General features: G+C 40.9%; 1 protein-coding gene across 6 annotated transcripts in view; it reads right to left on the minus strand.

Annotated features, from left to right (window-relative positions):
- Nucleotides 1-838: 838 nt before the first annotated feature.
- The window catches only part of LOC108699277 (metastasis-associated protein MTA1), a 90,638-nt gene continuing 66,016 nt past the window's right edge, over nucleotides 839-25,460 (minus strand). For 2 of the 6 annotated variants that reach the window (XM_041573401.1, XM_041573400.1), the window contains 2 exons: nucleotides 7,262-7,413; nucleotides 839-3,888 (listed from right to left, as the gene is read on the minus strand). In XM_041573401.1, coding sequence (XP_041429335.1) covers nucleotides 7,304-7,413 — 110 coding nt within the window. In that variant the 3' untranslated portion in view covers nucleotides 839-3,888; nucleotides 7,262-7,303. Of the gene's footprint in view, nucleotides 5,791-7,261; nucleotides 7,414-13,457; nucleotides 13,490-22,087; nucleotides 22,100-25,460 lie in introns of all 6 variants that reach the window. The other 4 variants (XM_041573397.1, XM_041573399.1, XM_018231262.2 and 1 more) reach the window with 4 other exon arrangements.

Consider the following 25,460-nt stretch of genomic DNA (forward strand, 5'->3'; position numbering starts at 1 on the left):
AACTCCCACAAACTCCACAGTAGTTTTAAAATGTTATGTTATGAACACTGGATACATTTAGTAACAACAAGCTACGATCTAATTATAAGTGCATACAAAATAATATATTTTAATAGTACCCCTTTTAGAGTCCTGCATCGGGTCTGGTACCCACAAAGTGGTTGGGTTTCGGGGTAGAAAGACCCCGATTCCTAGAAAATGCGGGTTGTTCGCAGTTACCCTGCCTGGGTACCCAGGGCTGATTGCAGGCTTGCATTTCCTCCACCTCCCAAAATTTAAAGTAACTTTTTTCCCTTGACCTGGTTGATCCACCCCAGATAGACACAAGTTCCGCCCACAGGTGATGTCACTTCTGATTTCTGCAGGTCCCAAGTTGTGTGAAAGTTTTGGGTAGCGGGATATGGAGTTAGACAGCGGGTCCAGGTTGAGTTGTGAGTTAATAGGTCCGGATTGGGCACTGGTCTGCCCAACTGGACATGCACAGGACCCTAACCCCTTTAAGTGAACACTTTTTAAAAATGTATTGATTGTGTAGGATTCATGAGCATAAAATGACCACCACAGATTGTGGCTAGAAACCCTGACCTGTGTATGTAGTCGCACCATAGCAAAGACACGATGAGGTTAAAGCTTACAAAATACAACGGGAGTGTTTATTTTAAATGAAAAAATTCAAAATCGAATGGATTAGCAAAGAAATAACGTACGAAACCTGTTTCCCCCCAAAAAAGACAAAACATTATAATACACATTTAACAAGCCTGCCATTGTTAGAACCAGGAAAAAAAATCATTAGAAGCCACCTCAAATCAACATTCCACTGTTTTTCATTGGTTTCTTTATTACATGCTTTGTCATTGACATGTACAAGTAGCTTTTTTTTTCTTTCTTTACATCCTGTCAAAAGTCGGGACATTTTGGAAATGAACCCTCTTCAAAAGAGACATATATACAGACACATTTCTAAAAGAAAAATAAAACAGTACTTACTTCCAAATACGCAATAAGTATGAGATGTAAAAAGACGAAGGTTTCTCAACACAAGAGGTTTACGAGGAAAATAAAGACAATTTCTTTAGACACAGTCGTGTTTCAGTCTTTCATTTGCATGAAAAGGAAAAAAAAAAAAAAAGGAACGGCAATGGGGGGGGGGTCTACCCCACTGCTTCTGTGGAACTCAGCCACTTAGCGGGAGGTAGAGCAATTGTCTGGCGCTGGGAGTCTTCCAACAAATTCAGAAACGTTAGAAATAAAGAACTGGGAACCGTTTGTTCTCAAGTAAAGTGAATTCGAGAACTATTTCGATTAAGGTCTGTAACTTTAAATAAAGATTCTTGTTCCCTACAGACAGTGGTAGAAGTATATGTTTAAAAATGTTCATTGTAGCATCCTGTGTGAATAAGCCGGAGAAAACGACTCTCTGTCCTGTCTCTACAACTAGGTTACTTGCTCTACTACTGGCTTAAAATGCTGGCAGCGGGAGCCACCATGACACCACCGCTATCATTAACATCAAAACTATTGGTGATTGGCGACATTGCAAAGAAATGTAGCGCAGCTGGTGCTTTTGTGATCCATACTCCGCATCGGCCTTAGAAACTCAAGGTTTCCAGAGCAAATATCGCACAGGACCCAACAAGAGTCTTTGGTGACACCCAAAAGCAATACTGAGGTTAAATACCTATTACACTGTAATATAAAGATCCTACCTCCAACCACATCTTTCCACAGAAACACCTTTGTCTTTAAATGTCACGGGAACATAACCTCTGGTAGGAAAGAATCAAACAAAAAGAGAATGATCTTTAATGGGCCATTAACACCAAATATAAAACACCTTGAAACTTGTACATGTAAAAATGTCTTTACTGACCTAGAAGCAAAGGCTTTAGTCTGCTATAGTGTATTCAACAATCTTTTATCTGGGTCCCAACGGGCTATTGTGTCCTATGGAACTTCAGAAAATGCATAATTATGAGCTTGTCCAAACAAAACTACTAGGAATGCGTAAATGCATTTTGGACATTTTCGTGTTGTCTCGTTGAGCTCGTAGCCTCTTCATAATGGATTTCTACAATGTTACCATATTGCTGGTCAGAAAAAACCTAAGAGTTTCCTGGATGCCCTTCAAAAGAACAAAGAATAATGAAATTACACTAAACTGAGCTTGGGCGTTAAATGTGGGTTCCCTGTTCCCATATCCTACATACAGTATATATGGTAGCCTCATCGATCTTTAAGCATCTAATCTGAGCCAAGAAACTACTGAATTCCACAGGAATGGATCCAAAATTTTTAATTGCTATTTATTCCTGCCAGGGGGGAATGTCGGCTGAAACAATTTCACAGGGTACAATAGAGCACTCACTGTTCCGTATGCTGGGTACAACATGTTTCAGAGCTAACAATATCCAATATTGAAATCCCACATGCTGGTGATAAAGTTTCATAATATATGGAACAGCCATTATTAATCCACATGTTGTCAGCATCTGGACACAGTCTCTGCAATAAAAGCCATAGATACATGAAATGAAGCAACTTGAAACTGTTGAGATCAGAATGACCTAACTTGGTAACCCCATTGTCGACTCTTTCCAACTGGTAAGCTGTGTCCTATTACACATCAACGTTTCCCTCCCACACTGCCAAAAAACCAATAATTGGGTCTATATCTGCACATAAAGATTTAGATCAGTCTTTATAAACACAACCAATTGGAGGTTTCCAATAAAGCAAGCAATTGGCACCTTAATGCATCTGGCGCAAGAGAGATGTTCTATAAGGTTTTGCTCTTGGGAAGGAACTTTGCCGGAAAAGTAATTTCTAGACCAGTCTGATTCCAATAAAAGAAATAGATATCACAAAAATGTAGAGGCACTCAGAAGGATCAAGCAATTTCTCAGCTGGCCCTTATTTTATAGAAATGGGTATGATTAGCAGGCAGGCATGATGTTGAGATCATTAAAGCTTGTACCATGATGTCTTCTCCATCACAATATCTGCTGTCCATTATTTTAAGCTCTCATCACAATGATTTTATTGTTTACCATCAAATGGTTTATTATAGATAATGGGTGATATGGAAAGAGGGGGAAGTTGGGGTGGACATGATGACAACTGAACTTGAGATGCAACTTACCCAAAAAAAATGCCCCTGAATTCCAAGGAGCAGAGTTATGACACTAAATATCTCTCCACCTTTTTGTCAACATGTTGTCCCTTCAAGGATGGACTGGGTGGGCGGAACACTGGGAAAAAAGCACCTAGCATGCTGCATATGCTCCTCAATCTGGGGCCGTCCCCTCTCATTCCGATTGCAGCCACATGTGGAAGGTGGTAAAAGGTGCACTGCACTAAGTGGGCAGGGGACGGGGAGGACATTGGGAGGGTGGACATCCAGGTCAGACGCTACAAAAAATTCTAGCTTCCTTTTCTAAAGAAGTTGCTGGATCCTATGCTGTCCCAGTGGAGGAAAGGATTGCCATCATCTGCAACCCCTTAGCACAGCAGGTAATAGGAATGAGCGGAACAGCGCCAGTACTATGCATGCCCCACCCCTTTATTCCTTGTTTGCATAGCATGAATTATATTACTAGTCAATACAATTAATGCTAGGCTAATGAGTTAGGAGAATGTGTTGCTATACCGGAAAAGTCCTTACTGTCAAAATATTTCTTTTTGGTATAGGGGACTTCTAGACAATGGGTGGACCTGCCCGTTAAAGGATCAATAACACAAAAGTTTCGATCCTGGAGTAAAAGTCCTGTTTCTGATTTATTGCAATACGTAGTCTCATCTCTCAATATCCAGCGACTCAGTTGTCTAAACAAAGGTCCACTTGTTCTCGAGTTCAGAGTCTTGCATTAAATGTCTTTGCAAAAGTCTCTGCAAGGTGAAGACAAACAGATGTTTTTAAATAAAATATTACTGCGTTGAAAAATGTGGATATTCAAAACTGTAGTTGAGGGTCATATGTAGATGCTTTTAGAGCATTTTCAGTTTTTGGTGTACCTCTCTTTAGGAACAATGTTAAAGGGGAACGCCACAAAAACATAACTTAAGCTTTTTGAAAAGTAAACATAATTTCAAGTAACGTTGCAATATACATCAATTAAAAAATATGCAGACTTGTCATGATTTGTAATGGTTTGGAACAGTTCCCTAAGCCTAGCCCCCTGCTCTCATGCTGATCTCTCTGACTACTTTGCTGAGCTGGCAGACTACTGTTAATTGTTGTATGTAAGTTGTAGAGTAGTTGTTACAATTTGTAACATCAGTGTTTTAGTCCCTCCTTCCCTGCCAGGATTTCAAATGATGCAGAAAGAGAAGAACTGTTAAACAGCTGGATGTCAGCATAGAAAATGGAATTTATTCATACTTTTTGAAGAAACAGGTAACGGTGATGGATATATTAGGGGTTTCTTTGTTATATGGGCCTCTTTATCAAATTTTGGTTTGAAAGCCTGAGTTTCCCTTTAAAAACTGAGCTCTGTATAGTATCAAATGACACTTTTTGAAATGGGTTTCAGCCTTGGCATGGATCACCTATCACAATCATACTTTCCATATGTTATAAACAGCTTCCACTCTCTTATATGACATTGGTGTTTGAACTTTCCCCATGGTGTATACAAACACTGTAGCATCAACTTTGGTTACAATTGCTTGGAGTAAAAGAAACTGTCATAACGGATATATCTTCTTTAAAGAAAATGGTATCAGGACAGAAAGACATCAGTAAAAAATGAGATGTGGTAGCCAATGCATTTCATGGCCAGTTCAGTTACCTCTGAAAATAAGTGGGATTTACAAGTCACTGTATTAACTCACATAGAAAAATACTTCCAATCAGATACAAAGACAAAGGGATGAAGCCATTGATCTGAACCTGGGAGCCCATTGAGTGATTTTAATTTCCCAATTGAACCTTTAGCTTCAAAGCATTGTGATGTTGGTGTCTGTGTAGAAAGGGTTTAAGTTTTCACGCCATTGCCCCTATAGAAAGTCTTTCTTGGCCAAAATGATTGACTTTGCCCCTTTCATCACATGCAAGAGAAAAACAATTTCTTGCAACGGGAATACGGGATTCCAGATCCTGCTGTTCGCTTTGCCACTCATTATATTCCACAGTATTACAGTTTCTTATTCACTCAGCCTACCAAACAATGAAGCAAACCCCCCAAAAAATGGCACTTTCCAAAAAAGAAAAATATTCAGCACGCCTCTTTACAAAGAAAGGCATTAGCAGTGACCGCTTGTTCCAAGTATACAAAGTCAGAGAATCCAATTTGCAATTGCACAAAACCTGCTCCGTGTCCCTTAAATAAGTTAAATGTAACTTTTCCGTCGGCTCACAATGTACGAACATTGAGCCAACGGAAAGAGGGCAGAAAATGAATGTCCTACTGGTATACGCGGGAATGAATAGGTAAACAAAAGATAAACCAAAAGGGTAACGAGTCTTTCCTTTTCAATGCTTCTTCAAAGCACAGAATTCTTTTTAAAAGATACACAAATCTTCGTGAGTTCTGGTTATCACCTTGAAAAGGGTCAACACTGTATTAAGTCAAGTACGTTTTTTAAAGGAGTGGCTCCCGAAGAAAAACAGTTCAGTCAAAGCCAAGCTCGGCGCTGCAGTTGGCCTTTCAGTCCTCAATGACAATGGGTTCGTCGTTGACAGGCTGCCGCATGAGTTGTCCCACCTGAGCTTGTTGGATGACAATGTGTCTGTAAGGGCGTCGGGCTGCGCGCTTTGTTTCAGAAGATGAGAGGAGCTTGCGTACTTTCCTGTGCAGAAAATGAAAGGGGAACAACTAAGTTCCTACGTATCTGTCAGTTTGGGAATCGGACAGGTTGGAATGAGGGTGTAAACAGGAGCCCTGCCATGTGTGGCTAGTTGAATGTTCTCTGTTCGATTATTTGGGACATATCGACTCGAGCTTAAGGCTCTATTCATACTGCCACTGCTGCCTCCCACTGATTTTATAGGAAATGCTGGCTATCACAACTATGCAACATTCTTGGCCTGAAAATAATCCATATTTTTTTTGGCCAAGAACCACAATTTTTGGTGTTGGCACACAGTTCCTATTTAAAACAATGGGTGGTTTAAAGGAGAAGGAAAGGCTAAAAGTAAGTAAGCTTTAACAGAAAGGTCTATATAAATACACCAGTAAATCCTCAAAGTAATGCTGCTCTGAGTCCTCTGTCAAAAGAAACGCCACATTTCTTTCCTTCTATTGTGTACACACAGGCTTCTGTATTAGACTTCCTGTTTTCAGCTTTAGGGTCAGGGCACACAGGCAGATTCGGGGAGATTAGTCGCCAGGCAAAAATCTCCTCCTCTTTGGGGTAAAGAAGAGGAAATTTGTTGCCGGACGACTAATCTCCCCGAATCTGCCTGTGTGCCCTGACCCTAAACCTCCAGGGCTAGGGCTTGAGAATGCTCAGTTTGCTCCTCTCTCCCTCTCCCCCTCGCTGCTGCAATCTGAGCCCAGAGCTATGAGTGATCAGGGAGAGACTGAGGCAGGAAGTGATGTCACACCAAGCCAATATGGGAGCTGCTATCCTAAACAAACAAAGAGATCTTCTAGAGCAGTTTACTCAGGTATGGTAAAGCATTCTGTAGAATAAAAATAGTGTTATAGCTTGTCTATCTATTGGCAATAAACTGCTTTGGTAGCTTTCCTTCTCCTTTAAGGGGTTGCATGGTACATTTCTCCACCAGCTGAAACACACTGTCAGTGAAACATATGCATCTGCAATAGGTCTTAAATTTAAGGATAGTTAGGCAAACACAAATAATCCATTCAGTTTAGCAACTAACATGGACCTTTCCTAGAAGCTGAGGACAGTTGCATCTATTTAATTAGAAGAGGAGTGGCTGGCTTCAGGTCTGGGGTAAGTACCATGAACATCCCACCATCTACATAAAAGGTCAGGAGGACATTACGATGAAGGACCTACAGCAAAAGTTTAAACCCCACTAAAACTTGAGGAAAATGTCAAAGATATACAGATTTTGTATCAGTCATAATCAACCTATACTCTCTCTGTTTTGTAAGTACACTGCTTTGTAAGTAAGTATACATTTTTTAAAGTTTTATGTCCCATTTAAATTTGCACGCCGGGATCCTGTAGGCCCAAAACTGACACATCAATGCTCTTGATCTAGGAAACTGACCAAGAAAAAAATCCCAAGGCTTTACTAAAACTGTAAATACCTTTAGTGCTAATGATAAATGTAAAGGACCCTTACCGAGTCTCTTCGGTAGCCATGTAAAAAACATCATCTGGAGCATCAATCCAGTTCATCCTCCTCCTCTTCACCGGAGGCATGCAACCACCTCTGATTAACCGAACCTTTGCTGGGTAGGATTTCCCATTGAGCAGTAAGTTTCGATTTGGTCCCTTTAGAAGGAAAAAGAAAACCATTATGAAAGCTAAATTGGGCCACCATTATTTTGCATGCCTGTGATACATTCCTAAGGGAAAAGAAGAGCAATGGATATTGAAAAAGAAAACATTTGAGACTTGTGAATATAAGGGTAATAAGACAACTAAGATATCACCTATGCCCTGTCAGATTTTCTATCAAGTGGATACAAAATAGACGCAGTACCAGTGCCCCTCCAAAAAAGGAGCAATCATTGGGGTAAGACCATATGACATAAGTAGTGCAAGACTTCTCTTGTGGGAACCTGACTCTGTAACTCCATTAACAAAGATGGCTTTATTTTGCAGTGCTAATGTGTCAAGGATCTGTTCACCCAGCAAATGAGAAGCTCATGTGGCCAATCAGAATCATGATGCTAGTGCACTGGCTGGATGCACCAACTGAGGGATAGTATTGAGGAAAAACCTTCAACTAACTTCAGTGTTTTGGTTGGAGGAAACTTAGTTTGCTGTAAATAGGCTTAGACTACTTTTTCTGCTCATCACTGTTTCCTAAGATTGGACACCCAAAATGCTGCTAGACAACAAACCTCATTAACAAATGCAGCTGCAAGGGCTGTCCATAAATGGACAAAACTTGTTGCACACATGGGCACCATTTGTTAAAGGTTCTCTTGTCCAAAGGAGCTCCTTACACTTCCCTATAGTGATGCTTGGCACCAGTACGTATGACCCACCTCCTATTCTGAATCTTCTAAATTATGTGCAAATGCACCTATTGATTCAGGGGAACCCTGAAGCTACTGCCAGCTTGAACGTGGTGGTAGCTCCCGGGTTCTATCTGTAAACTGTGCCAATAGGCTCGGCAGAGTTGCGACAAGAGAATTATGAAAGGAATTGTTCAGTATAAAAAAACATTGGGTAAATAGATAGGCTGTGTAAAAATAAATAATGTTTTCAATATAATTAGCCAAAAATGTAATGTATAAAGGCTGGAGTGACTGGATGTGTAACATAATAGCCAGAACACTACTTCCTGCTTTGCAGCTCTCTTGGTTTCCACTGATTGGTTACCAGGCAGTAACCAATCAGTGACTTGAGGGGACCATATGGGTCATAACTGTTTGCATTTTAATCTGAGCTGCATGTTAAGGATCAATTGCAAACTCACTGAACAGTTATGTCCCATGTGGCCCTCCTTAGAGAGCTGAAAAGCAGGAAGTTGTGTTCTGTTAGACATCTGCTTACTACAGCCTCTATAGATATACATTTTTGGCTAACTAACTATATTGAAAACATTATTTATTTGACACAGCCTATCTATTTACCCAGTTTTTATTTTTACACTGAACTGTTCCTTTAAGGCTGAGCACCAGAGTTGACACAGCTCCCACTCTGACAAACTTTGGACATTAACCCACAATTGTGTTTGTTTTGATCAGATGCAATGATGCTGGAATTGTGGGAGGAAATGCTGCATTGTCGGTAGAAAATATGCCAAATTGCGCTTTGTGCCGCTTCAACTGTCAAACTGCCTGTTTGTGGTCAGTTTCAGTTTTATGACACAGCATTATTTATAAGGAATGATGATCTATACAGTGTAGCAGGAGGGAGATCAGTATGGAACAGGCAATCATTTTAAGTTTCAATGCAGAATACATGACAATGCAGAATACATGACAATGCAGAATACATGACAAAAAACTGAATCAAAATTGTAATTTTTATTTGAGAGGAAAAAAAAAGTACCAACAAATATTATCCCATTCAGTTGCTCAAAGGTTTAATGCCTCAACTTTTAAAGGAGAAGGAAAGGCATATTATACTTGGGGGTGCCAAACGTTAGGCACCCCCAAGTGATTGTATTGACTTAACTGAAACCCCAGGCTGGTGCTCCTATCAGCAGAAAACTGCAAAGGCCCGGGGTTATACCAGTGAGCACCACGGAGCGATCCTCTTCCGTCTTCCTCCTTCTTTGCATGGTTGCGCATGCGCAGTAGAGCGAAAAGCCGAACTTTAACTAAAAAGTCGTCTATTTCGTTTAACTGCACATGTGTTTGCCCCGAGAAATGTGAAGAAAGAAGTTGGAAGAGGATCACTCCGTGGTGCTCACTGGTATAACCCCGGGCCGGGGAAGCTTTCTGCTGATAGAAGCACTGGCCCTGGGTGTCAGGTAAGTAAATACAACCACTTGGGGGAGCCTAACTTTCGGCATCCCAAGTAAAAATGCCTTTCCTTCTCCTTTAAGGCCCTTAATCTTTTCGGCTAGACACTTATAATTTAGCCAAAGACAATTCTAAATTCAGCTGAATTCCAAACATAATTCTAGATTAAAAAGCATATTAAAGATCATATGTTTACCACTGTAAACATAAAGAAAACAAAGTAATATTAATACATCATTTTAACATCTGTTTTGACTAGGGTTGCCACATTTTTCGGAAATAATACCGGCCTTCCTATATATTTATCATTTTTTCCTATTAATAACATTGGGATGAACCATCATTTTTACTGGCCAGGCCAGGAAAATACCGGCCAGATGGCAACCTTAGCTTTGACACAAAAATGATGATGATCATGAAAGGGTATGTAGCCCTTCAGTATCATTTTATAAGGCTAAAAAAGAAGAAAAAAAAGAAACCTCTCTGCATCTTTTTTTTTTCCCTGCTCATCAGAAAACAACTGAAGAAAGCTTTTGCTAAAACTGAAAATGTCTGCGGTGCCCCAGTAATCTGTTAATAGTGCGGCATCTTGAGGGACGTTATTAGGCTCAGACAGAGAGAAGAATTAATTCCGCATTAAGGCGTGAAGCGAGACGCTTTGATAAGCTCCGTAGTGACAAGCATCATTCAAATCGACTGCGGAATTTTACAGTTTCCACGGCAACTTGGCCGGCTGTTATTTATTTATTTTTTTTACAATGTATTCACGTCACGTTCTGAACTGCTTCAGACCAGTTACATGTTTCAGTCTGTCTTTTGGGAAAAGCATACCAAATAATAGCTGAGAAATGAGAAAGGTTGATGTTCCTTTGGCAGACGGAGCCATAATTACAATTCTTACATCAGATTCCTGCCCCGCACCCCACACAGTTTTATTCCTTACTGAGGCACTGCAGAACATTCAGCTTTCCATTGATTTGGCTTGGCTCATGCATGATCAGCTGCCTGGAGGTGCGAGACCCTGGTGCCGCTCTTTGTATGCTAATGTCTATGCAAATCGTATTTTGTATATTAAATCAGAGGTGACTAATTGTGGGTATGAACTGTACTGCGTCTCATAATAAAGCAGGCCTGTATAGGCTCAGGCTGGATATCAGCTTACACCCGCTCACTTTGGAGAACATATGGACTGACATGCTGTCCACTGAGCACATACAAAATCTCCGCCATTCTATGAGAAGCAAAGACACTAAGGGGCCGATTCACTAACTTCGAGTGAAGGATTCGAAGTAAAAAAACTTTGAATTTCGAAGTGTTTTTTGGGCTACTTCGACCATCGAATGGGCTACTACAACCTTCGACTTCGAATCGAACTATTCGAACTAAAAATCGTTCTACCATTCGATAGTCGAAGTACTGTCTCTTTAAGAAAAAACTTCGACCCCCTAGTTCGCCATCTAAAAGCTACCAAACTCAATGTTAGCCTATGGGGAAGGTCCCCATAGGCTTGGCTAACTTTTTTTGATCGAAGGATATTCCTTCGATCGTTGGATTAAAATCCTTCGATTCGAAGGATTTTATCGTTCGATGGAAGGAATAATCCTTCGATCGCACTATTTGCGCTAAAATACCAGTCGAATATCGAGGGTTAATTAACCCTCGATATTTGACCCTTTGTATATCGGCCCCTGAGATCAGTTTTAGTTTATAAGAGGGCTCATTTATGCCCTCCTAGGCAGTATGCAAAGTACAAAAAAGGCCTGTTTTCATCTGGCCCAAGGTGCAGACCATAACCAGACCAGGGGAAGAGTTGCTTGCTGAATTAGAACTAAATCCCCCCATACACGGGCCGATAGAAGCCGACAGACCGAGTCTGCAGCTTATTGGCCCGTGTGTGGGGCCATCCACCGGGCTTCCTCAATGGATATGATGGCGATCGGGCAGGGTAAAAATCTGTGTGATCTGACCGCCTGTATTGCCTCCTTTCTGATCCCTAGGGCACACGATCGGCTCAGCCAGATATTGCCCACCTCAATCTGGGCATATTAGGGAGAGATCCGCTCATTTGGTGACATCGCCAAACAAGCGGATCTCCCTGTGTATGGCCACCTTTCGAATTTTCAATTCTTTCCCTGATATTCTGTAAATGACCCCTATGGTGTCCCATGAAGTCTGCTAAGCATTTACATTACAGCTAGGTGACTGTGTACAGACTACAAGCCCAACGTCCAAGTCAAAGTTGTTCCTTCTGAGTTGTGCAGAACACAGCTGGCGTATGAAAGTGTCACCTGCAATGGATATTATTTGTGGCCTGTGCTTTCATGTCTGTTTTTTATACATCATTAGTCTAGAGTCGCACTGTAGCAGCTCATTCAGGAATCTACTGCTGCTGACTAGGGATGGACTGAAGCTATTATTTGACCAAATCCTGGCACTTTTTCCAGGATTCAGAGACCCGCTAAACTGAATCTATGAAAGACAAGGAAAGGGTAATACATTTGAGGGTGCCAATATTTTAGATACCCCCCCCCCCAGTGTATTAAATTGCTAACTATTTCCCTGGACTGGTGCTTCAGTTAAAACAACACGCACCGGTCCAAGGATCTTTTATTTTAACAAGCGCCACCCCGCCATCTTATCTTTATTTCCCAAGGTTTCCAGGCGGTTTCTTCAGGCTCCTAGACTTGCTCGTTCATACAATAGTTTTTTTTTTACAATTTTATTTTACTGTGCTTGCACAAGCCTGGAATACTGCGAGGTGTGAAAGATCCCTGGATCTCAGTTACATTTTTTTGAACAGGAGCAGCAGTTTGGGAAAATAGTAAAAGGCTTAATGCACTGGAGGGGGTCCTAACAAATCGGCAGCGACCCTCCCGTGAATCCAATAGTTTCCACCGAGCCAGCGCTCCTTTTCAGGGCTGTATTTAGGCCAGGTGATTCCTTAGGCCCCAACCTCAGCTCATACCCTTCCCTGAAAATCGGTGCAAGTGCAGACTGTCCTGCTGTACTCCAAAAAATTTTCAAAACAGAATTTTGTGAGCTAATTGACATGGTGCTTTGCTCCCCAGGGCCTGGGAAGGTGTCAACAGAATCGGATAAACGAACCCATAACTCCCAAGAGGGGCATCACACACACAGAGATAACATGTGGTTTGCTATCTCTGTGTGACTGTGCCTGTCTCTCCATATTGTGGTCTAATTATACATTTAAAATATTTTCATATAAGGAAAACAGTTTGCTTCGTTATTATAAAAACACGACCTGCAAATGAGTAAAAAAAAATGCTACAATAAAATACACATCATGCACGGAAATACGTTGGATGCAAATATAGCTGTACATTAACAGTTGACGGAAACAGACTATGATAGAATCATATGGCTCATTATGAACATTGGTCCCCTGAACTCCAAAATTTAAGTTCAATGAGTTATCATGACTGTTTACGTCACCAACTGTAATATATTATAAATCAGGGTCTTCCTTGAAACAACAAAAATATATTGTGCTTGTCATTAGGATGAGCCCCAGACTACTGCCCCCCCCCGTAGGTTAGAGTTGAATGGAACATTCGCAGATTTAGGTGGTGCAATGCAGCTAGGCAACAATAGAAGCCAATCCAGAGTGCTTGTTTTCAGAATGTCCCATGGGATGAAAGAGGAGGTGTCAAGTTTTACGGAATGGACAATTTAGTTTGCTTGGTCTCACGCCCCTGATTTATAATGACATATATCACACTTTATCACCTGCAGTGCTGTTGCTTGTGTGCAACCTTAAAAAAAATCCCCCCCAAAAAATAAAAAAAAAGCAATGAAGTTTAGTAGCACCGTAGGCTTTAAAGCTACATATTGCTTTGTGGTTGTCACTTTGTGTTTAAATAAACATTCTCTTACCATTTGTCTGGTTTGTCCGTGGTTAGGAATACCTAACAGACATGAAAGAGAATAGATCTGGTGAGACACATTTCTTGTACTGGGACAAAAAATGCACAAGAAAAAAAAAATATCCAGAGTTGTTGCTGCATTTATATGAAAAACACGGATATGTCCACAAGGATCTAAATGTACTTTGGAAGGGACTTTTGATGATTGTTCCCTGTTGAGCTCAGCTAACTTGCCCTTCAGACTGGGAAATAAAAGGTGTCTATTGTAACCTACTTAAGGAAACTGATGGGTTAAGGGGGGGGTCTAAAAAAAAAGCATTAAAAGAATTAAAAATCTGCCTACAGAACTACAAATAATGTTAGAATGAGAGTAGAAAATGTCACTTTTCCTTTTATTTTGTTTTTTATTATAAATCAGGGTCTGAGTGAAAAGCAAAATAAAATCAGAAATTTGCCGCTGGATTGTTAAGCAAAAGACGGTAGCAGGATCTCCTCCTGTAAATTGCTCACCTATGAAATGTTGCCAAGCACGGTTGTTTTTTTTGGGTTTTTTTGAAATGCAGGGAGGTAGGATTTAGCGTGTTAATGAGAGCTTGCCGGGCCAATCAGAAAAACAAGTTTCTGAACTTTTTTGAATCTTACAGGCTTGCGTGAAGAAGAGACCATGCTGAAAAGAGAATTCTGATTGGCTGCTTTCAAACCCCTGATTTATAATATACATGCACAGCTAGAGATATACACATGATTATGGCAGCAATATTCAATCCAATAATAATGTAAACAAAGGTCAAGTTATGTACAACAGCCTGAATTAGACACACACACATACATATATATATATATATATTGGTTTCTGTACTCTCCTGTAACAATATATCCTTCTTTATGGGGCTTAGTGATGTCATCACTTACAATGAATGCTTACTGATGTAATTTGTGTCATGTGACTCATGATGTACCCCCTAGAAGACATTAGAAGTCACTTCGGGGGTTCCATGATATGCCTCTGACCTTGTACGTCACACCTTTGTGACTTATTATATTCTTATAATTTACATTATTCGCTATATAATACACAAGAGCCATAAATATGCTAGAAAAATCTATTCTTATAAATGGTGCTTACTGACATCATAGTGGTATAACATAACCTATTAAAGCTTGTGTATAACATATATATTGTGTATAATAAACAATGTACCCCCTGTTTAATAAGGATTTCACTCAAGAGTTCTGTGATCATGTGTGACTTTTAGTATGATGTAGAGAGTGATATCCTGAGACAATTTACTGATTCTCATTTTTCATTATTTGTGGTTTTTGATTTATTTAACTTTGCATTTTTCTCTCCAGTTTTTTATATCAGCAATCTGGTTGCTAGCGTCCAAATTACCCTGGCAACCATGCATTGATTTGAATAAGAGACTGGAATATGAATAGTAGAAGGCCTGAATAGGAAGATGAGTGATAAAACGTAGCAATAAATATATGGCCTTACAAAGCATTTGTTTGTTTAGGTGACCCCCACTAGAAAGATTTAGAAGGTGGCAAAAAATTCAAAAACTATAAAGAATAAACAGCCAACCGAAAAGTTGCTTAGAAGTATCCATTCTTTAACATACTAAAAGTTAGCTTAAAGGTGAAGCACCCTTGTAAAAAGAATTTTTTTTAAAATAAATACCTACTGGAATCATTTTCTAAATATATGTTGAATTCCTGTAAAATAAAGCTTATGGGCAAAACTTTCAGAAATCTCATTAGAATTCCTGGAATTGGCCAAAACCATCGTTGGCAACACAGGTGCCACTATATCATACAATGACATTCTGGGCAATTCTGCACTTCCTGCTTTGAGGAATTATTTCTGGAAGGTTCTTTCTTGTTTCAGTAGGATAATTCTACTTTATTTAAAGGGAGTTCCATGCGGAATGGGATTACTGAGATAAGTACATTACTGGCCTAGCACAGAGTCCTGACCTCAACCCAACTGATCTCCTGGGCATGAATTTTAATGCCAATCTTAGTCAGGCCTGATCTCCAACATAAGTGCCCATGCTCTTACATTCTATATATAAGCAAATCCCACCAACAAAGCTCTAACATCTTGTAGAACACATTCCCAAACTAGTAGAGGGTATAGGCTGTTTTAGCAGCAGAGAAGACCAACTTCATATTAATGCCTTTGATTTATAAAATGATGTTGCAGAGGCCGGTGTCCTCACACTTTTGGCCATATAGCGTATATGCCCTACAGGCCTATGCCATGAGGCAAGGTGAGAACTTCAGGAAACAGTAGCATTTTGCCATGGATCTCAAAAGCTTCAAGAGACTTTACTTGGGGGTGCGTTGATCGGTGTAATGGTATCACAGACTAGTCTTTTCCTGCTCTGGCTCAATGAAATGACATCAGTCCAAAAAGACACAATTCACAGCCCACACCAACTTATTCTCTCTGTATTTTACGCTTCAATCTGCTTAGTTCGCTTGTCATGTTTGATGTTTTAAATTGTTCCTCATTTTCTTTTCTAAGAAGTCTACAGCTTTATATTCCCCACCAGAGTGGCCAGTAAGTCTGAACAGATTCTATGTATGGAGTTCCTATGAGCTCAACTACAGTCATGACCACTGTTTTTTTTAAATTTATTTCAAAGGTCAATGGTTGAAAATCACCATGAATACATTTTTGGGCAATAAAGAATGAGCTCAAACCTATTCAAGTCAATGGAACCCTAGAAAGGTGGTCATGGGGACTTTTCAGGCAGCTGGAAAAAAAGTGTCTTCCATGCCATTGGCCATAAACCTTATTACAGATGGTGCCTGGGATGTATTTGTAAATGTAAGCCTGAGGGGAAAATAGAGGTGGGAAATAGGCGTAAAAAAGTTAGATCCTTTACTGCATAAAGGAATGTTATAAGTTGATATAGTATTAGTAAAGTATTTTTAAGCGCATTGTTCAGCATTATTTTACATTCCTACTTTTTTTATTCAGATCTTTTAACAAATGTTATGACATTTGTAGTTTTAGAGAAAGTGAGTTTAGTTGTGGTTTCAAAAACCTCCAAAACCACTAAAATCCATTTTTTGATAAACAGGCCTCCACATGTAAGAGTCAGGGCACACGCTCAGATTCGGGGAGATTATATTATATCCTCTTCTTTGGGGCAACTAATCTCCCCGAACTGCCTCCCGTCGGCTAGAATGTAAATCGCTGGCGGTATGGCACTTGGAGAGCTTAGTTTTCCAAAGTCGCCTGAAGTTTCCTACTGGCCCAGTCCAAACTTGGCTGGAGAAGCCATAGTTTGTTTCCCATGATCTCAACTAGATGAACTGTAATTGTATACTGAAACCATATCATCCAATATTTAATGGAAAAAAAAATAGAAGGGTATTATCATTATTCCCATCTAATCAATTAGGAAACCAACTGTGGATAAAATGAAACTCATCAAGACAAAATGCTTCTACAGCAATTGTTCCCAAACAAAATGGGCTGGTGGCCCTCAAGGAGTTCAAAGTGGTGGACTGGGCAATTAGGATTTCTATTTAAGGTTCATTTAAAAACAAATTTTGGATAGTCTTAAAACCTTGCAGAAGCGTAACTGCCAAGAAAAGATTTTAGGGCTCCTTTACCAAGAGTTAACTTGGTAACACACAATTTACAAATTACAATACATTCAAAACTGGAGTGAGGTCCCTGTCCTGAAGAGCTTACAATCTCTGAGTGAAAAAGGGGAGTGCATTAGGTTGTCCATGCCCTGCCCCTTCCATACCAGATGTTAAAGCTTTACGTCTGCTGGGAGCGCTGAAGGGCATAAACATGGTATTTTCCATTTTTTTATACTTTGCCCACCAATCGTAAATGAGCCTTTTTATTTGTAGGAGCTGACACAGCCAAACCCATAATTTCAGAAAGACTGGTGCAGATATCTGTATATGACAAACGGATAAAAGCCCTAACTTTATGCCAGCCCTACAAATGGTATGTCTACCCAGTATGAGACTATCTTAGAATTAATGATTTATACTAATACAGTATCATTTACTCCGTCTCGAACGGAGATCAGTCTAAGAAAAAAATCTTGAAACTTTGATTAACAAAAACTGCCAGCAAAAACTTGTCGAGCTTCTATAAAGACGTCTTTTCAACACTCAATTTTTTAATACAAATGAATGGAGTAATGTAATTATCACTACTGAGTTTTTTGTAAGAATGCTAGAGACTGGGTAAATATCCAAAGTCTTAAAATAATTAGATTGAGATCACAAAGATCGAGTTTAAAAACTTGAATAAATCAGCCATCCCAGGTAAATTTTTAAGAAAAAACAACTCAATGACAATAGGCTAAGAAGTATAACAAGTACTCATGTAATTGTTTTTTACTTGCACCTCTGCAAAGACATCGGTAATCTAAACATTCCACTAACAAAATATAGTCAATGACAACATAAGTCAGCCATACTCATCTAGCACTATAAGGAGCAGATTCACTAACGGGCGAATTTTCGCCAGCATCAGCTTCGCACCCATCGGACCACTTCGCCAGGCGCAAATACGCTACGAATATGCTAATTCGCTAGCGGCTTTTTTCTAGCAGTACTTTGACTATGCGAGCATTTCATAGCGAAGATGCACTAGTATTCATTTGTGCCTAGCGAAACTTCACTAGTGATCTTGCGCTTAGGTCAATTTGCATAGGGTGGGAGATTTAAAGTTGTATGGACATCTTTATTATAAATGTTGCTGCAAATGGTTTAAGTTACCGGTTGATATTACAAATGTCCTGGGAACCTTCCTAAAGACAAGAGAGTTAATATAATGCCCTACACATGAGCCCAATGTAAAATTAATATTCCATTTGTAATAAAATGTGTAGAGAAAACCGGTTACCCAAAAAAGTAAGTTAGGACTTTTGAAGGCAATCCTGCTTAAAAAAAGGAAAAGTCGCCAGCGTTTTTGGAACTTTGATGCATTTTCAGCACACAGGACATGATGTAAGTGACAGATGATTGAGGAAGATCTTCTGTCTTTATAGCACTTCACCTGGTCTGAGGTGGCGAAGGCAACTCTGGTGAAAGAGGTAAAGTTCAGTAAAATCCGCATTATAGTGAATTTGCGGGGTAACGTCAGTTCGCCAGAACGAAAAGTCGTCTGGTGATAGAGTGCGAATTGCCACTAGCGACGGTCCCGTTCGCTAGTGAATTGGTGCCTGTTAGTGAATTGGCGGTATGCATGTGGGTGGCAACTCTGGCGAAAAAGTCGCTAACGTTAGCCACTACGCTCTTTAGTAAATCTGCCCCTAAGGAGGCTGATGACAAAGCAAAAGTTAGCATCGTCTGTCGTCTGGCTTCCGGCTGTCACTGTCTGTGCCTGCTATTTACAGAACATCTCCCGTTCTCTACTACGGGAGGCGGTGCCAGATCATTTTCAATATTATGGCTGCTGCCGTTCTCTCCTACAGCACTGAATGCTCAAAAGGGCCCATGTATCCCAGGCCTTGAAACATGTTAATAACTCTAAAAGGGGAAGTAAATTAGCTGAAGAAAATGGCATCCTTTGAATTCACAAATACAAAATACCCATCAAGTACCGTATTTAGTAAAACTAAATAATGACTGGCCTGATAAATCACAAAAATAATTTGAGAAAAACGTCTACAATTCTTAGAGACCTAGTTATCAAAATTTGAATTTGTGTAATTTTAGAGGTTCGAATGAATTTAAAAAAAAATCTTGATCCATTTCATATTTATAGAAAAAATACGAATATAAAAGACTTTACTGAATAAAATCAAAAAAAATGCAAAAAACTGGAATTTGTGAGTTTACAAGTTTAAAAAGGATTTGAAAACCTTGGGGCAAATCCACTAGGCCAAAATTTCGCCAGCGAAGGCTCCGTCACAATTAATGCGCCACTTCATTCATTTAACTGCGAAGTTGCGTCTCTGTAGGCGAAGTTTCACTAGTGTAAATTCATCAGCACAAGAATTCATTTCTGCTTAGCGATACTTTGTTAGTACAATTACGCTTAGGTCAATTTGAATAGGGCGGGTACATATAGGTCATATATATGTCTTTATTAGTGATGTTGGTGCAAATGCATGAAGTGGCTACTTGTTAAAAATGTCCAAGGAAGCAAAATAAAGGCGAAAAATTCGAAAAATCCAAATTTTTAGTGAAAAAAACCCCAAATTTTCAGAGATTTATTACGGAGGATGCAAGTCTAAATCCAAAAATACTTCATCTTCAACCTGCCTCCTGTAAAAGTCAATAGCATAGGTCCTATTTGCAATTTGAAGATATTATGCTCTCCGCTGAGTTTTGTACAATAATCAGAACATTTTGGACTTTTCTGCTGATTTCATGAACAATTCGTAGTTTCCGGACATCAATTCCGAAAAATGTGTATGTCGCGGTTTTCATGCGACAATTTGAAAAAGTTGCGTTTTTTCCCGATTCGTTTTTTTTATTGGTTAATAAGGGTAAATCGTAGATTCTAGTTTGGTCAGACTTTTTTTATTTAAAACATCAGAAAATAACCCCCGTAATGTAAAAGCAAAAGGAATTATTTCAGTAATACGAATGATCTGAACTCAATGTGGTGCTCAATTTTACATTTTCGACACAGTATTACTGCATTCCTTGTTCCCTTTGAGTTGGTTGACGTCAGCCCACTTCTGATTTAGGTTTAGTTTTGTTTTAGGTTGGATTTCTACATAAAATAAATGTGCATGTGCTCATGGAAGGAAGTCATGCACAAGCTGGAAAAGTTGGCGGCTGCAATTCTTGAATCACGATCATTTCTCTGTTGTATTTTAGTGTTTTCATGGCAATTACTATAGCATTAATATAGCCATCTTCTTAAACTAAGCTAGCATGCATTCATATTATTGCAGTACCATTAGGCATATACCTCCATATGTAATAAAAGGCACTAAGGAGCTGTAACCCATAGCAACCAATCAGCAGGTTGAATCTACCAGTCACCGTTTAACAGCAAACATCTTATTTGTTGTTATGGGTTACTGCTCCTGGGCAAACTTAAGTGCCTTTTTGTTACAAATGGGGGTTGATGTTTGAAAGTGTTGGTGCCCAAAGTTATAAAATAGTTCTATATCTAGAAATCTCCAAAGGGCTAATTTTTGTCCGCAAGTGGAGCTATGCTTTCCACAATTGTCCCACAGTCAGTTGTGAGCATCAAAGGGCACATTATAATTACAATGGATTTTTTCCTGTGCCCAAATCTATACTGATTTACTGTATAACTATGCTTGCTTGGGCATTCTCCTTGATGGCTTCCAGTATGGAGATTATAACATCAGGAAATCTTAACCTATATGTAGGGACCCAGAAAGAGGTCACCATGCTGTTTAGGGTGGGTCTCCACATATAAGAAATGTCTTCCTAATGTAGAAGAGGCGGTGAAATGCTGTACATCACTGGTCTTAAATCAAGTTTTGCGTTATAAAGTTGATTCCTTGGGGTAAATATATCAAAGAGTGAAGTTCTGCCACTAGAGTGAAATTCCGCAGCTCTCTATTCATTTCTATGGGATTTTGAAAGGCGATGGGTGAAAGTGAAATATCACCCTTTGATAAATACGCCTTTAAAAACCCCATAGAAATGAATGGTAAGTGGTGGAATTTCACTCTAGTTGCGGAACTTCACTATTAACTTCACTCTTTGATAAATATACCCCAGAGTCTTGACTTGTACTACAGTAAGGGGCCAATTCATTAACTTCGAGTGAAGGAATAGAAGAAAAAAAACGTCGAATTTCGAAGTGTTTTTTTGGCTACTTCGACCATCGAATGGGCTACTTTGACCTTCGACTACGACTTTGAATCGAAGGATTCGAACTAAAAATCGTTTGACTATTTGACCATTCGATAGTCGAAGTACTGTCTCTTTAAGAAAAAACTTCGACACCCTACTTTGCCACCTAAAAGCTACCGAACCCAATGTTAGCCTATGGGGAAGGTCCCCATAGGCTTGGCTACGTTTTTTTGGTCGAGGGATAATCCTTCGATCGTTGGATTAAAATCCTTCGATTCGAGGGATTTAATCGTTCGATTGAACGATTATTCCTTCGATCGCAGTATTTGCGCAAAATCCTTCGACTTCGATATTCTAAATCGAAGGATTTTCATTCCCAGTCAAATATCGAGGGTTAATTAACCCTCGATATTCGACCCTTGATGAATTTGCCCCTAAGTCTACGCCAGGTGATAAGAAAGGTTGTGGAATCTATTTGACAAACACGGAAGTCTTCAAAGAAGCTATGGAAAACTAAACAAGGGTGAAAAAATGCTGCATTCAGCTCAATCTCTATCAGCTATGAGAACAAAGAGAATATTTAAAAAATATGAAAGATAGTCTCTTAACCTTTATTATTTCCCCCAATATTTATTCCTTCCTATAAGAACTAATACTATCAAAAGGCAAAAAAAACATTATAAATGAGGTGACTTTGGAAGCCTTCTGCAACTGTCCATTATTCTCTTTTATGTCTTTTATACACCAAGAAAAGCCCCGAGACTGAATGCTATCACATAAAAAGCACAACACTAATGCGTTACCCCTCCATGACACTGTCCTTGGATTCTAATAATGAAATGAAGAGGTGCATAGATCAGTACTTACCAAAATACATTCCTAGCAAGAGTTGCAAGAAGGGAGAGAAACACATTTCAACAAATAAGTGTTTATTACTGTTTCCCCCACACATCACGAAACCTGGCAGTTAGATATGGTCAAGTACCAAGTATGAACATGTAAAGAGATTGTCATTACGCTGCACTCAACCCATTGGCTGGCGAAGTGGAACAAAATGAAGCCACATCTACTATAGATTCAGATTTCATGGTCTTCAAATATTTATCTGTAAGGGGTTCCTATGACAATGATACGTATAAGCAGTGAGAAAATGTTTGGACGTGGTTATGAGAATTATGGTACAGATGAAGCTGGAGCTATCCCAAAGTATATCCTATATAGTTATATAGCCACTTGCTACATTCTTATTATTAAAGTGAGGTGGCTCACGATAACCTTTAATTGCTCTATGTCAATGGCATATAGAATTGCTGCCTGGATCCTGCTGGCCACTAATGGGCTAGGCGATTATTGTTCAGAGTGTGAACTAGTAGGGTCTAGGTCAGAGCCGTCCAACTGGCGGCCCACAACACCCCCCTTGTGTGGCCCCCTACATGAAAGTCTGCCTGTTGTGACTGCTTACCTTGTGTATGATTTAAAAGTTATCTGAGATTAACTGACTCCTGCATTATTTACACCTCAAATTCAGACCGTAATCCTCCCTGCATTGTTCACACTTGTAAAACCTAAAGCCCTGTACTGCTCATGCCTCAGACCCAGACTGAAAGTGCCCATATTATTTACCCCTCAAATAAAGGGGCACCAGCATTGTGTCACTATATTTAGCACAGTATGAACTGTTCATCTTAGAGTGGTCCTGATAAGTTTCCTGCAGGGCCGGATTTACCCTTCCTGCCCCCTAGGCCCAGCTACTGTGCCCCCCCCCATATTTTCTGGAAGTAAATCTTTGGCTGCTTGCACCTGCACTGTGCATGCATGTGCTCAGCAACTCTTGCCTGAACTAGCTCCCTTCCCAATCCTCTAGACTCTAGTTCTAATTAGTCTGGCACCGTGTGTGCCCGTGCGGCGCGCCAAGTGATGCGCCGGCTCAATGTGGGGGGCGGGCGGTTGCTCTGTTTGGAAATGTGACGGACCGTTCTGCTTTACTATGTTATAGAGAAGATGTTAGGGGGCCTGCTTGCCGCCCCTAACATCTTGCCGCCCCAGGCCCAGGGGGCCTCTCCCCAAATCCGGGCCTGGTCTCCTGCTGTATTCTACCTACCCTATGCTCCATACTCTGCTAGCCCCATGCTCCTTGTGTGAGCCATACTCTGCCTGCCCTATGCTCCCTGTGTGTGCCATACTCGGCTTGTCCTATGCTCCCTGTGTGTACCATACTCTGCCTGCACTATGCTTATCGTGTGAGTGCCATATTCTGCGGCCCTATGCTCATTGTGTGCGTCATACTCTGCATTCCCTATGCTCCCCGCGTGTGCCATACTATGCCTGTAATATGCTTATTGTGTGTGCCTGCCCTATGCTCATTGGGTGTGCCATACTCTGCCTGCCCTGTGCTCATTGTGTGTGCCATATTCTGCCTGCCCTATGCTCATTGTGTGTGCCATATTCTGCCTGCCCTATGCTCATTGTGTGAGCCAAACTCTGTCTGCCCTATGCTCATTGTGTGTGCCATACTCTGCCTGCCATATGCTCATTATGTGTGCCATACGCTGCCTGCCCTATGCTCATTGTCATTGTGTGTGTCATATTCTGCCTGCTCTATGCTTCCTGTGTGTGCCATATTCTGCATGCCCCTATGGTCACTGTGTGTGTCATACTCTGCCCACCCTATGCTCATTGTGTGTGCCATACTCTGCGTGCCCTATGCTCATTGTGTGTGCCATACTCTGCCTGCCCAATTCTCGGTGTATGTCATACTCTGCCCACCCTATGCTCATTGTGTGTGCCATACTCTGCCTGCCCTATGCTCATTATGTGTGCCATACGCTGCCTGCCCTATGCTCATTGTCATTGTGTGTGTCATATTCTGCCTGCTCTATGCTTCCTGTGTGTGCCATATTCTGCATGCCCCTATGGTCACTGTGTGTGTCATACTCTGCCCACCCTATGCTCATTGTGTGTGCCATACTCTGCGTGCTCTATGCTCATTGTTTGTGCCATACTCTGCCTGCCCAATTCTCGGTGTATGTCATACTCTGCCCACCCTATGCTCATTGTGTGCCATACTCTGCCTGCCCTATGCTCATTGTGTGAGCCAAACTCTGTCTGCCCTATGCTCATTGTGTGTGCCATACTCTGTCTGCCATATGCTCATTATGTGTGCCATACGCTGCCTGCCCTATGCTCATTGTCATTGTGTGTGTCATATTCTGCCTGCTCTATGCTTCCTGTGTGTGCCATATTCTGCATGCCCCTATGGTCACTGTGTGTGTCATACTCTGCCCACCCTATGCTCATTGTGTGTGCCATACTCTGCCTGCCCAATTCTCGGTGTATGTCATACTCTGCGTGCCCTATGCTCATTGTGTGTGCCATACTCTGCCTGCCCAATTCTCGGTGTATGTCATACTCTGCACACCCTATACTCATTGTGTGTGCCATACTCTGCCTGACCTATGCTCATTGTCATTGTGTGTGTCATATTCTGCCTGCTCTATGCTCCCTGTGCGTGCCATACTCTGCCTGCCCTATGTTCATTGTGTGTGCCATACTCTGCCTGCCCTATGCTTCCTGTGTGTGCCATATTCTGCATGCCCCTATGATCACTGTGTGTGTCATACTCTGCCAACCCTATGCTCATTGTGGGTGCCATACTCTGCGTGCCCTACGCTCCCTGTGTGTGCCATACTCTGTCTGCCCAATTCTCTGTGTGTGCCATACTCTGCCTGCCCTATGCTCATTGTGTGTGCCATACTTTGTTTGCCCTGTGCTCCTTGGGTATGCCATACTCTGCCAGCCCTATGCTCCTTGGGTGTGCCATACTCTGCCTGCCCTATGCTCCCTGTGTGTGTCATACCCTGCCTGCCCTATGCTCCCTGTGTGTGCCATACTCTGCCTGCCCTATGCTCATTGTGTGCCATACTCTGTCTGCCCTATGCTCATTGTGTGCCATACTCTTCTGCCCTATGCTCATTGTGTGTGCCATACTCTGCCTGTCCTATGCTCCCTGTGTGTGCCATACTCTGCCTGTCCTATGCTCATTGTGTGCGCCATACTCTGCCTGCCCTATGCTCCATGTGTGCCATACATTGCTGGCCCTATGCTCATTGTGTGTGCCATACTATGACTGCCCTATGCTTTTTGTGTGCCATTTTCTGCCTGCCCTATGCTCATTGTGTGTGCCATACTCTACCTGCCCTATGCTCATTGTGTGTGCCATACTTAGTTTTCCCTGTGCTCC

Source organism: Xenopus laevis, chromosome 8L (genome assembly GCF_017654675.1).
Source record: "Xenopus laevis strain J_2021 chromosome 8L, Xenopus_laevis_v10.1, whole genome shotgun sequence".
NCBI classification, from domain to species: Eukaryota; Metazoa; Chordata; class Amphibia; order Anura; family Pipidae; genus Xenopus; species Xenopus laevis.